The 16,869-nt window shown below is 39.2% G+C and overlaps 1 protein-coding gene across 1 annotated transcript in view; it reads left to right on the top strand.

The window, feature by feature from the left end:
* Positions 1-1,902: 1,902 nt before the first annotated feature.
* The window catches only part of akirin1 (akirin 1), a 30,600-nt gene continuing 15,633 nt past the window's right edge, over positions 1,903-16,869 (top strand). Inside the window, exons 1-2 of the mRNA XM_068006482.1 lie at positions 1,903-2,392; positions 13,832-13,975. Of these exons, the coding sequence (XP_067862583.1) occupies positions 2,197-2,392; positions 13,832-13,975 (340 nt within the window). The 5' untranslated portion in view covers positions 1,903-2,196. The remainder of the gene's footprint in view (positions 2,393-13,831; positions 13,976-16,869) is intronic.

Here is a 16,869-nt window from a genome sequence, read left to right as displayed (position 1 = left end):
TGGTAGGAATAGAAAAGCAGAATATTTTTTAAATGGTGAGACTAAGAAATGTTGGTAGTCAGAGGAATTTGGATGTTCTTGTACACGAATCACAGAAAGTTAACATGCAGGTACAGGAAGCAATTAGGAAGACAAATGGTATGTTAGCCTTTATTGCAAGGCGGTTGGAGTATAAGAGTAAGGAGGTCTTGCTGCAATTATATAGGGCTCTGGTGAGACCACACCTGGAGAACTGTGTACAGTTTTGGTCTCCTTACCTGAGGAAGGATATACTTGCCTTAGAGGGGGTGCAACGAAGGTTCACTAAATTGATTCCTGGAATGAGTGGGTTGTCCTATGAGGGGAGATTGAGTAGAATGGGCCTATATTTTCTGGAGTTTAGAAGAATGAGGGATGATCTCATTGAAACGTGTAAAATTCTTAGAGGGCTTGACAGGGTAGATGCTGAGAGGCTGTATCCCCTGCCTGGAGAGCCTAGAATTAGGGGTCATAGTCTCAAGATAAGGTGTTGACCATTTAGGACCAAGGTGAGGAAAAATTTCTTCACTCAAAGGGTTGTAAATCTTTGGAATTCTCTACCCCAGAGGGCTGTGGATGCTCAGTCGTTGAGTATATTTAAGACTGAGATCGACAGATTTTTGGACACTAAGGGAATCAAGGGATATGGGGATAGGGTGGAAAAGTGGAGTTGAGGTAGATCAGCCATGATCTTATTGAATGGCGGAGCAGGCTCGAGGGGCCATATGGCCTACTCCTGCTCCTATTTCTTATGTTCTTATGTGATGAAACCACCTATCAGTCAGTTTTTAAAAAAATCCACTGTATAGCACTCCTGCTACTTTGGCAGGACTGCTGAGCAGGCTCAGCAGAAAACTGCAGCAGTACATTCCTGCTCACCAACAGTCTGACCTCGTTTCATAGGTTGAATTGACACAGAGAATAATGGATGTAGGTTCAGTATCATGTCTTCCACTAAAGCTCATCTGGAGGGTGGAAGAAATAGTCAGTAGCATTCCTGCTGCTCTTCTATGATGCCATTTTTAAAGTGAGGCTGTTGGTGTTTGATGGCATTGCTATATGAAAAAAAATCAACCACAGTTCTTGTTTCTGATTGCCATCCAGGGATCTTTGCTGGGAAGGTGCAGATATTGGGCAAGGACATTGGCTGTGCTGGCCTCCACAGTTGGATGGCCTGCTAGCACTTACAGTTAATACGTACACTTGAATAATCACCAATTGGCTGTTACTGGAGAACTGCTGATGTCTGTGGGATTGTATATATTCTTGCTTGCTTGACCACTTTCAGAAAAAATGGAAGAAAACTGATTTTAAAAATCTCAAGAGTGATGATGGCAAATTGTTTAACGGTTTTTCTTACAAAACACATGCAAAAATATCCCTTTATAGGCAAGTTAACAATTATACATTTAAAACAAACTCACTATATTTTCAAACTATTGAAACAAACATGTATCGATGCTGTCATATATTTTACAACTTCCTCCAATTATCAGTTTTGAAATGAATTGATTCAGATTACCACTTTCAAAGGGTGGGCGGAAACCGTACTTTAAAACCTGGTCGAGTTTAGGACATTTAATTTTCAACCGCAACCAATACAGGCCTTCAAAAAGGATACTGTCTCTTTAATAACGAAAAATATTGAAAAAGAAATGATAAGGGAGGGCGATCCTTCATGAATTATATTTGTGCGTTGCTCCTCCTTTCACTCCAGCAAAGCAATATTCGATATAACCAATATTTTAAACGTGTGCAAAGTAATTTTGATTACGAGGAATTACTTAGCAAGCAAATTTAGTTAAGTTTTTTTCTTGCATTTCCTTTGAGCAGCACTCCCCCGGCAAGGGCGGTGAGTGGAGGTGTCCACATTGTGACGCTGCTGAGGCTGGTGAAAGCGAGGCTGTTGGTGGTTGCCTGGCCGGAGACGCCATTGCTGTTTGAAAAGCGAAAGCTGCGAGTGGGTGAGGGAGAAGCGCCATAGGGACAGGGCGGCTTCACTCCGCCGTTCTGGAGCTTTTACTTTTACAAGAAGGAAAATTAAATTAAACTACGTTTCTTTAAGAAACCGAAGCGCGGAGGTCGGCGGGCCCCGGACCGGTCGGACGTTGCCTTCCTGCCCTCCCTTGTTTGAGTTCGGAAGCCCAGGCGGTTGCAGTGAGCGTGTGTTGGCGGATCATGGCGTGTGGGGCCACACTGAAACGAAGCGTCGAATTTGACGCGCTGCTTAGCCCTCAGTCTCAATCCCCCAAGCGGAGGCGGTGTATGCCTTTAACAGGGCCCGGCACTGGGGCACCTTCGCCCCAGAAGTACCTGAAAACGGAGCCGGCGGCCTTTGGCGGAGAAAGCTCGTCAGCACATAGGCTCACACCAGGTAATATAACGGGGGAGGGGAGAGGAGAAGAGAAGGTGGCAGGGCAATGGCAAAGCGAGACAATGGCAGTAAAAGCGAGGATTATTATGGGAGGGTGTTAAAGGTGCAGCTTCCTAGGGAATTCATTCAGGCTTTGTGTTTCGCAATCTGCTCTATTGCATTTGAACCTTTTCCGCCTTTACCGATAGAAGTCCAGTATGTTAGCACCGTCAAAGCAACTCAGCATTGTGCACAGTATAAAGCTGAAAATCGATGCAAATGTTGATCATTTTTTTTCACAGCCTCCCCCTTGGAAATGGCTGCCATTTTTTTAGCAAGAGGAGGGGTCTTTGGTTGCTGCTAAATATACTTCGGAGGTTTCTGACCACTAAAATATCAGGCAGTATTTTAATATTGAAGCTGCCAGGGGTGCATTAAATTATTTTGGGGATAGAAAACTCAACGAGGGGTCTCTAAAAGCAATTCGAGAGGTTTATTGGCGAAAGCCCTATTCCTCGTATTATGGCTAGGCTTCAGGGTGTCGTAACTGATTTCGTGATGTGTAAAACCAATTATAACCACCCTTTTTCATTGCTACGACAGTGAATTGTGATATTTCTAATGCAGGAGTTGTGAACCGATGGAAGAAAACGGCTCAGAATTGAAATTGAAATCGTCTTGACAATCTGCTGTTATATTAAGTTATTCTGTTGTATGCTAATAGCCAGATTTACACTGCATTTAAAACAGGTTTAAATGGTAATTTACAGTTCTTTAAATGGGGGGAGGGGAAATTGATGTATTTGGATAAACAATGTATTTGTGGTATACCTTGGTTTGGTTTTAGAACCAAGATCTTGCTGAATATTCATGATGTAAAGAATTTTGCGGTACTTAATGGCATTTAACTGAAATGAAAGGGTTTTAATCCGTGCCTGGTATATTAGTTTCTTTTTGTTTTGAAAATGTGCCATTAATAAGTTGGTACACTTTGGGGAGAGGGTGTTTTTAAAAAAAAAAATTGACTAATGGGCAGGTGATTAAACTGCAGAGCAGTGTATAATATTCACTGACTTATTAATGTAGTTTGGGTAACAAGTGCCTTTGGCATATTTGCACAGTAAACTAAAGGTGTAAATTATTTGTTTATGAATGCAAAATCTAAAGTGGCAGTGACAAAAGCTTAGTTGGTGTGCTTGCATGATGAACTGCAAAATGCTGAGTTGTAATGCAATTAAAGTTTTAATCTGACAAACTCTTCTAATTTGTACTGTAATGTGTGACTATCAAATTTATGCTACAAAATAATTTGGAAGAATTGAATTTCTGGAGAAAAACACTGACACATTTGATGAGCAAAATGGCATGTTTACTAGTGGGCATGCCCCCACCACACCTCCTTTCTTCCTCCCCAAATTCAGCACTAATCAGTTCAGACTGGGGGTGTGGGGGGTGGGGGGAAGGGTGTTACACTGTTAGTATTGTTAGAGTAGAGAGCACTTTACTTTGCACCTGTGCTGTGACTAACTTGGGAGTGCTTGATGCTGACACTAGGTGCCTAAAACAAATTTAACATCTGTTTCTCAGAACTAGCATTCCTTCATGAGCATAAAAACTGATTAAGATATTAAATATAGCATTTTCTGATCTGTGTTGGAAATCCACTTTAATGGAATTGGGTGTTTTGGGAATGTTGTTTCACTCGGGTGAGAGAATTCCATAATGCATCCATGCCAGTACATTACATGTTAATATTATGCATGCATGTGACTTATGATTTGTCATTTAAACTTTTTGAATTATAGCCTTGAAGTTCTCTTTACAGTCTCTATTTTTGCCTGAGCCATCTTGCCTTCTCTGGTTCTTGATCCATGATGTCTGAACTTTGCTTCTCCAATCTCCTAAGTCTGTCTCCCTTTTAGTGTTTTAAGTTTGATCCCTAATGACTCCCCTACTATTTTAACTGGAGATCCTTACATTGTTTTGGCTGTTGATCCAGATATCTCTGATGAATTGACACTTTTATTTACAATTTTTGCTCAATTTTTCTATGGTATAAACCTTTTAGTTCTATTTGCTGTTTAATGTTCTGCTTCTTTGCACCCCTGTGAAGTGTCTTGGGATTTTTTTTACATTAACTTGCATTTATATAATGCCTTTTATGTCAATCTGCTTGGGTGAGTCATTGTTCCTACTGAATGTTTCTTTGGTGTCCTGAGTTTGAATTTCCCCTGCATGGCACATGCAACATTTTAGAAAAAGTGTCCAATAAAGCACTACTTTAATGTACATTAAAGTTTTGAGCTCCAAAAGTAATTGCTATTGTTTGCAATCCTAAATTGGAAGAAGAGTTGATGGTTCTGTCTGAAGGAGCTTGTACAGCTCCATAAATAAACATTTTATCACTCTTTACTGACTAGCAGGTTATGACGTTCTCCATGCTTAATGGACAGAGGGAAGTGGTACTAATCAGTGTTGTATACAATTTTGTTGGTGATTGATTTGTATCTGGAATGAAGAAAACATTTTAAAGGATATTTTGGGTTCATAATATTCCATGAGATGGCAGCATTAAAAAAAATCAGTTGACTGGATGTTGATTTATCCAGGAAGATTTGCTCCATTTTGTCCCCACATAGTTGGGCCAATCTGTTGCATTTGTGCCTTTTGTTTAAAAGGTCAAGTTCCTGCTTTTGGATTGTGGCGGGGGGGAGGAAAGTACCCAAGAAGTTGGATTTTCTTTTAAATTAGAGTCAAATAAGGTTCATGCTCATTTTGCAGTAATTTTATAGTTTAATTTTTTAAAATTGAAGCCCCAGCAGCTGGTCAAAGAAGCAGATTTCTTAAAGGCAGTAACCGCAGTGATAATGGACTGCAGTATCCAAATTACATTCTGGTATCTAAAATTGTAATATTTTTCTCTAGTTAGACAAGTGCACTCTAGATCTGAGTAATTAGTACCATTAATGTACAGGTATTCAACTGTTATCTGTATTTTGCTGTTAATTTTTTAAAAAATGGTTTTAAGTGGCAATTTTTGAGAGAATCTTTGCAGGATGAAAACCCATTGGTTTAGTTCAAATATCTTAGAATAAAATGTGGAACAATTATAATATGTGGGCATAATTCATCTGGCATGCAAAATGGATAGCTGTCGACCAAGAATAATGAAGATAGCCACCGGTTGCCTTTGTTGCCCCTTAGAGGGGAGTACTGAGGTAATTTCTCAAACTTTAGCAGAGTTGCCTGAAACCGTATCATAGCTTGCTGCTTGAAAGTTTAAAAAATTAAATCTGTTTTGTTTGAGATGAGTGGCAGCAGATCAGTTTCTTGTGCAAAAGTGCTAAGAAATTTAGTTCATATGCACACTTAATGCAATATTTGAAAAATATCCTTGTGTTGTGCATTATATAGAATGCCGAAGTGTTCTCCCTGTCTTCTGACATTACCCGTTTTACGTTATTGCATTAGAAAATGAGGAACTGGTGGTTTAAAAATATAAAATATTATAGGGTGATTGTGGCAGTCTTTTGGGAGCTTTAAAATTTTTTTTAAACATCCCTTCAGTAAGGAGCATGCTAGAGTGAATTTCTTGTTTGTTAAATGAACATTGTGTTGCCAGTTATTTTTGAAAAGTTACTTCAATTCACTTGAAATTTTTAATGTAACTTTTTGGGGGTACTTTCAGTTCCAAAGACAGCTTGCTATGACAGCAGAAATTGCATGTATACTTTGAATGATGTGATCAATGAAGATATGCTGCTAAGCGACATTTAAAATGAGATTCTGTGATTGGAATGGTATCAAGCAATGTGGTGCAGTTGGAATGTCACAGTTAAGTCCATGTGACTGAGGGTTTTTAAATGGGTTATATACTATGTCTGCTGTAGTAGAGATAAGAAAACTTTATTATCTCTATAAAGGAGAAGAATAAGTGCGGGTGCACTGAGTTTTAGTGTGTATTTGGGCCTTTTGTTAAACAAAAGATTTGCAGCAGGAATGGCAATCAGTTTGTACTGGCAACATTTTTAGAAGTATGGAAGAAAATGAAATTCATTAGAATGTACAAGTTCTGCATCTTGAGTTTTTTTTTCGGTTTTTAGCTCAGGCATACTGCGTGGTTTGATATAACTGTTAAATTCAAAATTGCAGTTACGTTGTATGAGTGATTTAGGAACAGGAGGAGGCCATTCAGCCTCTCAAGCCATTCAATTAGATCATAGCTGATCTGTACCTCAACTCCATTTACCTGCCTTTGTTCCAGATCCCATCCCCAGCAAAAGTCTATCGATCTCAGTCTCAAATTTCAATTGCCCCAGTATCCCACTGCCTTTTGTGGGAGCAAGTTCCAGATTTCCATTGCTTGTTACGTGAAAAATTGCTTCCTGATATCGCTCTTAAATGGCCTACCTCTAATTTTAAGGTTATGTCCCCTTGCTTTGAATTCCCCACCAGATGAAATAGTTTCTCTATTGCCCACATCTCCCTTTTTATAATTTTAAACCTCTCTATTGGATCATCCCTCAACCATCTAAACTCAAGGGAATACAAGTTATATTTATGCATGCTGTCCTTGTAATTTAACCTTCTATCCCTGGTGGTATTCTGGTGAATCTGCACGGTACCCCTTCCAGGGTCATTGTATCTTTCCTGGGATTCAGTGCCCAAACCTGAAAGCATTATTTCAGATGGGGTCAATTAAGGCTTTGGTCAAATGAACCATAATTTCCTCACTTTTGAATTCCAACCTCCATGAGATAAAGACCAACATTCCATTAGCCTTTTTGATTACTTTTTGTTCCTAGGCACCAGCTTTTAGTGATTTGTTTACAGCAACATCTAAATGCTGTTGCTCCTCCTAGTCTCTTACCAATAAGAAAATTTTCCAATATTTCTCGGATCCAAAGTGAATGATCTCACACTTTCCCACATTGAACACTATCTGCCATAATTTGCCCACTGTTAGTCCGTTTATGTCCTTTAGTGACTTTCTGTTCCCATCCACACTGTACCTCCTAACTTAGTATCATCTGCAACCTTGGATATACAACTCTATTCCTTCATGCAAGTCATTGATATGTATGGTGAAAAATGGAGGCCCCAGTACAGATGCTTGGGGAACACTACTTGTTACATCCCACCAATCAGAGAACACACCCTTTATCCCTACTGTCTCCTACCCCCCCCCCCCCCAACCAATTACTGACCCATGTCACAAGGTTGCCTCCAATTCTGAGCGCGCTCATTTTCCCAACCATCTCTTGTGCGGAACCTTATTAAATGCCTTCTGGAAGTTCATATTGACAACATCTATAGATTCTCTCCTAGCCACTGTTGGTGACCTCCAAATAAACACAAAAACAACTAGATTAGTCAGACATGACCTACCCTTCACAATCCACGGTGACTCCCTTTGATCAACTGATACTTACCCAAGTTGTCAGTCGCTCTGTCTGATAGATTCCAATGCTTCTGCAATTGATATTAAACTGATGGGTCTGTAGTTACCTGGTTTCTCCCCTTAAATAATGCAGTGATCGTTGCAATTTTCAAATCCAAAGGCACAATTCCTGACTCGACCTTTTAGAAAATAGAAAACAATTTTGATAGTTTCTTCTGCAATTTCCTTATCTATTTCTTTTGATACCTTGGAGTGGAAATTATCAGGTTCTGGAGGTTTGTCTATCTTAAGTCCCATTATTTTCTACATTACCATTTTTAAAACTTGTATTAAATCCACTAAGTTCCTCCCCTTGACTTATTTTTAGGTTCCTGTATGCTGCTGGTATTGTGTCCTCTTACTCCACTGTCAACAGATTTAACATGTCTGCTATTTGCTTATCCATTATAGTCTTGCTTGCATCCAACTTTAATAGATCTACATTACCCTTTACAACTCCTCTTAGCAAATTAAAAAAAATATCTATTGCAAGTTTTTAAAAAATAATTTCCTTTTTGCACCTCATTTCTTTGTATCCCTTTGTTGCTTTTTTAAAGCTCTTGGTTTGCTGAGTTCCACTTTTTCTTGCATTTCTCTTAGTATTTTCTTTTAGCTTGATATGGTCTCTTACCTCATTTATTGACTGACCATTGCTTAACTACACAAGTGGAACCATTGCCTTTTAGGGGTATGTACGGTTTTGTATCATACCAAATACTTTTTTTGAATAGTTCCTGCTGTTTGTCTGTAGGTATGCCCATTAACAGTTCAGCCCCGTTTACTGTGATCAGTTTATAGTTTGCCTTACTTAAATTTACAACTTTCGTTTGAATTTGATATTGGGTTTGAGAGGGAGAAGAGTCACAATCATATTATGGTCACTATTTACAAGATGCTTCCTTACCACCTGTTGACTAATTCTGGTTTGTTACTCATGAAATAAATCCAGTATGGCCTGTTCCCCTGTCGGCTCTAAAGCATATTGTTCTGAAAAACTGTCCCGAATCTCTCATATTATAATCACATTTTTGCTACATGCTCTGTATTTATACATCCCCCTCCCCCACTACATTGCTATCAGGAGGTGTGTAGACAACTCCTATCAGTGTCTTGCATCCTTTGCTGTGCCTCGACTCTACCCATAGTTTCCACTGCCTGATTACCTTTACTGAAATCCCTTCTTTCTACTGCAGTAATTGTCATTTATCAATATTGCTACTTTCCCCTCCTTTCCCAATTTCCTATCCTTGCTAAAGATCCTATAGCCTGGAATATTTAGCAGCCAATCACGCTCAGGTTGTAGCCAAATCTCTGTAATGGCTAATACATCATATTCTTTAAGTAGAATTTGTGCTTCTAACTCACTTGTTTTATTTCTTATACTACGTGCATTTGTGTACAGAACCCTTATCTGGGTAACTGCCCCAGTCCTGCTGATCTTTTTCTCATACTTGGCTTTGTGTGGATTTTCCCCTTCCACCTCCCCTAACTAGTTTAAATCTTTCCCAGTGCCCTATTTACGCTTTCCACAAGAACAAGAGTCCCTTTCCAGTTTAGGTAAGGTCTGTACAACCGTCCCTGCTCCGTGTCCCAGGAATCTGAAACTCCCTTCTACACCTCCTTCCAGCATTGTGTTAACAATCCTAATCTATTTTTCCTAATCTGGTCCAGCGTGTGGCACTGGGTTTAATCCAGGAATTACTAGCACCCCAGAGTAATCTGGAACTTTAGAACTCGATCTAGAACTTGGCTCTTTGGAATCCCTTTGCAGAGCCTCAAACCCATGACCCAATGGGTAAGGTCACTACTCTGTGTTTAGTTAGACTTAACTAGACATCCCACTTATTGTACATTTGGGCGTAGAGCCAAATTTACTCAATGTTTGCAGGTCCTGGCATTGGACTTGGTACCAGGCAGTCATTTAAATTAGCCAAACCTACTTTTCCTGATCACGAGAGGTTTCACCTTGTCTGAGCCTATTTGGTTATCACACAACAATATACAGCATTCTGTTCTCATTTTGCCACTGATCACCTTCACTCCTTTTTCTTTTTGCATCGGCTTGATCGGGCGCAGGGCACAGGAGAAAAGCAAGGTCTCATCGCAATTGTAAATTAAGTTGGATTGATATTCTAACAAACCCGGCAATGCTTTCTCAGACTGCATTAGCAGTGGGTTTGTCACTGTCCACTTTTTCACCGCACAGCTTTTTGTAAACAAGATTTTCATTTTCCAGCAGCACAGGAATCCATTTGATGCTTCAAAGCTTATCATGCCAAGTTATTTGGCAAGCTCATTAGCTTTAGCTTTCAACAGGCAGCCGTAAAGTGGGATTTTCTGAGCTCTATTGTGATTAAAGTACCTAAGCAGCTCTTCATCAATATCTGCCAATTTACTTTCACCCTTCCGTTTCCTATCCCGGTTCTCGTTCCTTTTCGCTAATCCTTCAAGACATCTGCTGTTCTTTTATAGAACTCTAGAAACCTGAGAATCAGAAATGCTATGCTCCTGTATGACTTGCTTTTGAATCTTAATTCCTTCGCACTGTTCAAAACATCCACTTGCTTGTGCAACATGTTTCAGCTTTTTTCCTGTTGAGCCATCTTGAAATTTGACTTCCATTGCTCCTTCACCCGCCCAACACTAACAAATGGAAATCAGGTCAAACCAGTTTTTAGGCACACTGACCAACGAACCCAATCAGATTGAGGTGAAAAGTCTCGTTAAAGTGGGATTTCTATGTGCCAAACTTGGATATATCACCATAAATGAAGTTGCAATAAAATAAAATTATATAGAGGGGAAAAAATGGGACTACAGAAATGGTTGTGTTAAAATGGGAATTGCAGTTAAGCGAGTTGCAAATAAACGTGTACAACTGTAGAATTATACCTTGGTTTATAGAGTGTGATTGTGAGTCAGTGAATGCATTGGGTCTCCCAAGTACCACACAGCTTCAAATGCCAGAGTGTGAGACTGTTTGTATCTGCGTAGTCCTCCTTTATAGGTTGGTGTGCTCATCTCCAAGAATGATGGAAACCAGTAGCAAGTTATTGTTGTAAATTGCAGATACCCACATTTATTGTAGGAAATGTTACACTCCTTGTCACTCTATCACTGACCTCTTCCAGCAGCCGTTATCAGAGCCATACTTGAAGATTTGAGGGGTAAAAGAATAACTGCGGTATTACTTCTCTCCGCACCCCTCCCTCTCTTTCTCTTCTCCTCCCCTCCCCCAAATGTGGCAAGGAAGCACCTGGTCTCTACTCATCACTTCCTAGAGACAATGTGGCATAGATCAGCAATTTAGTGATGTGGGAATTGGGTATGAACCTTTTGCTGGCACTACTGCACACCATCAAAATTCTTTCTAGATATTTTGGTGGGTGGAAGGCTTATTGAATTACTCTTTTGAAATTTAATTTGTATTGTACAAAGTTAACCCAGCCTATTTTAACATCACAGGTGAAGTTTGCAAAGATGAGCAACTAAATTACTGTGTTTAGGATGTACATTTTCAAACTGGGTTGTTGCACTCTAGGGGATTGTGTGGTCAAATTGCTGAAGTTCTGTATTTTTTAACTTGCTGACATTATTCTTATTGCTGTATATTAACTAACAATGTTTTCTGCAAACGTTATACTTAACTTATCTTTTGGAAGTTAGAATAGGTGTGCCCAGATGTGTCTTCATAGGGATCTTCCAAACACAATAATTTGAAAACCATTGCAATAGTTTCAACATTTCTTATTCAGCACAATGCTTTGTGCCATTACTTTTGAAGAGCCACTAGAAATCAATTACATCTAATGGAATAAATGGACCAGCAGATTACTGCCTTCTGGTTTGTTGTGAATGATTATCATTTATGAAAGTGTTTGAATTTGTTAGGGTGGTACTATCATTTGATTGATGGCTTGAACAGTGACCAAATTGAGGTACACAATCATCTGACCATGAGAAATTTTTATATATCCAGAATGAGAGAAGGCTGTCTGGTTGTCCTATCCTTCAGCCGATTCCATCCTCGTGTACCAGCCTGGTTTTCTTCTCATTGCCATCCCCCCCATCTCCTGGAAGAGAAAGAGATCGGTAACCCTGTCAAAAATTCTCACTCTAGTGGGTGATCCGGCAAGCTCCAGGAGTGTTTGCTTTGTGTGTCTCAGTGGCAAAAAAGGATAACCTAAAAAGGGAGCACTTCCACTGTAGAGTTCTTTATGCCACTATCTTTAATATATCATCTCATGTAGAGGTGCCTGTTCAGCTCTTGCACCTAAGTGCTGCTCCAGTAACACATTTATAGGTACTTCCCAGAGTGGCTGTATAGAATACTCTGAAAACTTGTGTTTTGGAATGGTCTGAGTGCTGATTTTTAAAGGCATGCAAGCCAGGAAAGTTAATATTAACCTTGGCAGAATAAAAATACATCTGGTTTTCACTTTGTCTTTTTAAAATTCTATAGATGGCACAGAGTATGTTATACTGAAGGTTCTTCCTATCATCATTTAATTCACCTGTGTAATTATATCCTGTTATATAACTTGCCATGGTGCATAATGCACCAGAGCTAAATCATCTTGTGACAGGGTGCCAATGACCTGGAAAATACAATAGTAACTTTGAAACCAAAGGGACAGCCCAAGGAAAACATGATGTAAATCTCACTCAGTGAGCCTTTTCCTAGTATCTAGCTGATCCTTATTCATCTAATTAGTCCCCAGTTTTCTGTGTGTTTTAATCATTGTAGTTATTGTTTTATTGTGCCTTATCTGGAACTTGCAAGTTCCATATTGATCATGGTATCAGTTACTTTTCTGTTTGTCCTGAGTATTTAAAACAAAGAACAAAACATTTTATATCAAATCCTGGTGACCATTTTACCAAGTACATCTGGGAATCACAGAAGCTAACAGTATTATGCACTTCAGCCAGTAGGGGCTGCTGGATTGTCTCAAGCTTTTTTGGCTGAGTATAAAGACCAATAAGCAATACAATAATTCACTTCATAATGCAACAATTACTAAGCTCTGTCTCCAGGTGAATTGAGTTAAAGTAATGTCCTTCTACCTCCTGGGACATAGATTTGATTCCTGATGAAACTGATGGGATGCATAATCTTTCCTCATTTGAAGTGTTTACATATTGGGCAGTTTGATCCTGTTTTTGTTAGGTTTGTTCCAAGGTATTGCACCCATCAAATTTGGCACAGATTTTGGTAAATCTCATTCAAGAGAAGTATAAGGATCGGTGGTATGGGAAATTGGATATTAGACAGCAGCTCTTGTGGAGTGGAGATTTTAGAGTAGCATATGTTTTATTCAGCATTTCAAAAATGTAAGTTGCCCATTTATTTAGTATTGGCATTTCTCTCCTTGATCAGCACAAGGTTGTAGGAGGGCAAATGTTGCTGTGCTTTGTGGAACTTTGCTTGCCATTCACTGGAGTGTAATGGAGCATGTCCTCATGATCACATAATTATCAGTAAGTGAAGCTGAAAAGTATCTTTGTTACATACTGCTGGCCCATCACACAGTGGATGAACTTGATTTTGGCTCCATAAAGATATACATCTCTCAATTTCTATTGGACTATTCTGCAGCATACCAGTTTTTAAATGGATTATTTTCCCTGTGTAGATATTTAGTTTGAAAAAGTGTTTTGCAGATCTGATGTGATTAATGTGCCTGTCCAGGTTTGGGAATGGTTGAACTTGTGTTTGGTCCATTTAGTGCAATACTTTCAACTGGAAAAATGTACTTTAATTCTACTTTTTAAAATTATTGCTTGTAATTTGGGTTGCCATAGTTAATGTAGAACAATATTTAAGTATAGAAAGGTTTGTATTAGAAATATTATTTGCAGCATACACTGTTACTGTGTGTATAAATGTGAAATGTATTTGGATGTGAAATTTGTGATTTAAGACCAACAAATTTGGCCTTGTGTATAGCTTTTATGTATTTTGAGGGTTTCTTTTCCTCACCCTTAGTTCTACTTCCTGTCATTTTTTTAAATTGCAGAACAGATATTTCAGAACATCAAGCAAGAATATAACCGTTTCCAATGGAGGAGACAGTTAGAAGGAAGTTTTAATCAAAGTGAGACGAACAGTTCTGCTGAGGGATCATCTAACACTTTGTTACTAAATGCACCAAGTTCACCAGGTAAAAGCGAAATCCAAAATCTGTTACAGAAATCTGCACCAGTATTTTTGCTAGTTTAAGTCCATCTAGCAATTTGTTTTATAACTTTAGTTGTGTAATAGGTTGAGCGTTTACCTTAGATTGATAAGTTGTAGTGGGCATCAGGACTTCCTATTTGCAACTGAAATTCCAGCAGGAAGGTAACAATGCTATGTGCCTTTTCCATTGTCTTGCATTTGTGTTATGCTGGTGAAAGTTGCACTATTTCAAATCATGTGACAATTGAGGCAGTGGGTCAGAGGATGGAGAATCACTTGATGTGCCTCCCTCCAGGCCTGTGATCATTTGTAGAAATAAATATCTGAAGCTTTAGCATCCCTTTTTCACATCAATGAACATGTATTCAGAGAATGACAAACACAGAACAAATTACTATTTTGGGTGCAGGCCACAAATAGAGGAAAAAAATGCTTTTGAATATTCTAACAAAGTAAATCCAAGGCAGCTCTGAAGCTCCAGTAATAAAGCATTTGGTACTGATGCACAGCACCTAAGTTAGAGCCAGGCTTGATTTGTAATTCAAACACTCTTCCCACTGGTTTGTGCATTCAGTTCTTTGCCATTCTACTCAATAGAGAACTTATCAGGAAGGGCCGAAATAGAAAAGGGTTACTTCAGCGCCAACAGTGTTTTGCAGAAGTGCTTCTCCAATCATCTGGTGATGGCAGCTGTGGAGAAGTTGGTGATCTACGAAGTTTTTCCTTCACAGCTGAAGGATAAAGGAAGGAACATTGTGAATCTAATTTTACAGAGGTCGTAAGAGAGAAAAACATTTATTATAATACTAAGTATGTACTGGAATAAGGGTGTTGGTTTTTTTTGTATCATTTAACCTTAAATATAATTTTTGTATGTATGTTCTCGCGCCACCCCCTTCCCCCCCCCCCCCCCCCCCAGCACAACACAATAGTAAATGAGTCCTACTCTTGTTAACAGCAGATTTGTTTCATTCATCAGAAAATTCAAATTATAATTTATTCATTCTGCTTTACAGTTCAATGGTCATCTTGCAATCGCTCAGTGTATTTTTTCCAGTTTACTTCTGTCAAGGTTAATGCAAAGTCTTTTAAATTGCGACCATCTTGGGCTGGCTTGGTATCAGCTCATTAAAGTAATTTTGCTCTTTACTGTTTGTTGATTCTGTCTTTTCCTGCAATTAATGCCACCTTGAGTTTAAAATCAGCATTGAATACAGTGGATCCTTCGTATTGCACATTGTTCTGAAATATAAAGCCAGCTGTCCAAGTAAAGATATCTTGGGTTTTTCTTTTACATTGAAGTACTTTTCCATTCCCAGGTCAGCTATAGAATCAGCATTAGTGAGAAAGTTTGCATGAACGCTCCAAAAAAAAATTGAGCCATTATTTGCATTAGCTTGGAAAAAGATGTTGGAGATCCTCTAGGGACCACATAAGCTTCTCTGGCATTGGTCACAGTTGCCTGATGCCAGTTTTGCTTCTGCAACATAGTGCTGAAGCCTCAGTCACTTGCCTTGTTCTTGCCTTCAGCATTATCCAAAATTGTTGTATTTGAGCTGGTTTCAGCGATAGTTGACTATGATGCATTAAGTTCTTAGTACACCCACTGACAGCATATATGTCTTGTGAAAGGAAAGGCATATTTAAATGAAGCTGCTTGCAACATTTACTCTGCCCGTAACCTTCAGAAATAAGAGGCGTGGATGACTGATCCTCTGAGGCGTATTTGCGTCAATTTGAAGCATGGTATTGCAAGCAGAAAATCTGCCCTGATAGTTGACAATTGTGGATTGGACTCGTGCCTGTTTCTAATAGTAGTTCATTGCCAGCTGCTTTTAGCACTATAAATTCATCTCACCAACAGGGGAAGCAGTTGCATCTGACAGTTGAGGGTCCCACATGGGTACCAATGACTAACTTTGAAGTAGCAAATGCCTATGAGCACGAATTCTCTGTTGCAACTGCCAGCAGACATTACGTTTGACTCGGTGTTGATAAAGTCCTGATGTCTGGATTGCTGACTAACATGGAAATTGTTGCGCTGTATGGGAAGATGCTGCTGCTAATGAGAAGCGAGGAAGAGGCCGAAGCAAGTGGGTCCAGTGAGCAGAAGGAGGTATGGGCACTGGTTCTCATCACAGCTGCTCAGGGATAGATCGTATGCCATTCAATAGCTGCTTTAACATTTTATGGCATTTTCTAATGTTCCTGTGCTGTTTTATTAATATTGCTTACTTTGAAATATTGGATAATTCAATTTTTTTCTAGCAAAAACTGCTTTGAATTAACAGGAATAAAATCCATAAAACAGCTTGGAGTTTTTTTTCAGGCTGACTAGGTAACCAGAAAATAATGAAGTTCATACTGCAGGGTCTGGAATCTCTATGAATGTTGAGACATTTGGGCTTTGCAGAAGGGGGAGAAGTAATTACACTTCATATCCTCTCTTTGTATTCCTTCTCTTTTCTCCTGTCTCTTATCACGACAGCTAAAACCATCTTTGAAAGTGAATGGTATATTTGTGAAAAAGGAAGACTTCAGTTTAATTGTAACCTGCATCATCTTCAGTGATCCTGTAATATTGCCCAAGGATTAAGGTGTTCCACAATCTACCCTATGAATATTGTGGGGGGACCTTTCACAGCATCAGCAAAACTACTTGCTGATGCTTGAGCATATGCAGCTGTTTTAAACTCACACTTTGTGGTCATTTCTGGCAGCCATATGTTTGGCTGAGAAGTCTGTATAGGCCTGAGAGTTAGTGGGACGAAGATAATTGGCCTGCATAGACTGGAATGAACAGTTGATATTGGTTTACTGCAAACCACCTATTCAGTTGTTCATGTTGCCTCTGGATTTAACAGCATTGTCTCATAC

Source organism: Heptranchias perlo, chromosome 26 (assembly GCF_035084215.1).
Source record: "Heptranchias perlo isolate sHepPer1 chromosome 26, sHepPer1.hap1, whole genome shotgun sequence".
NCBI lineage: Eukaryota > Metazoa > Chordata > Chondrichthyes > Hexanchiformes > Hexanchidae > Heptranchias > Heptranchias perlo.
The sequence above is the reverse complement of the archived record's forward strand: the minus strand, read 5'-3'. Positions and strand labels throughout refer to the sequence as shown.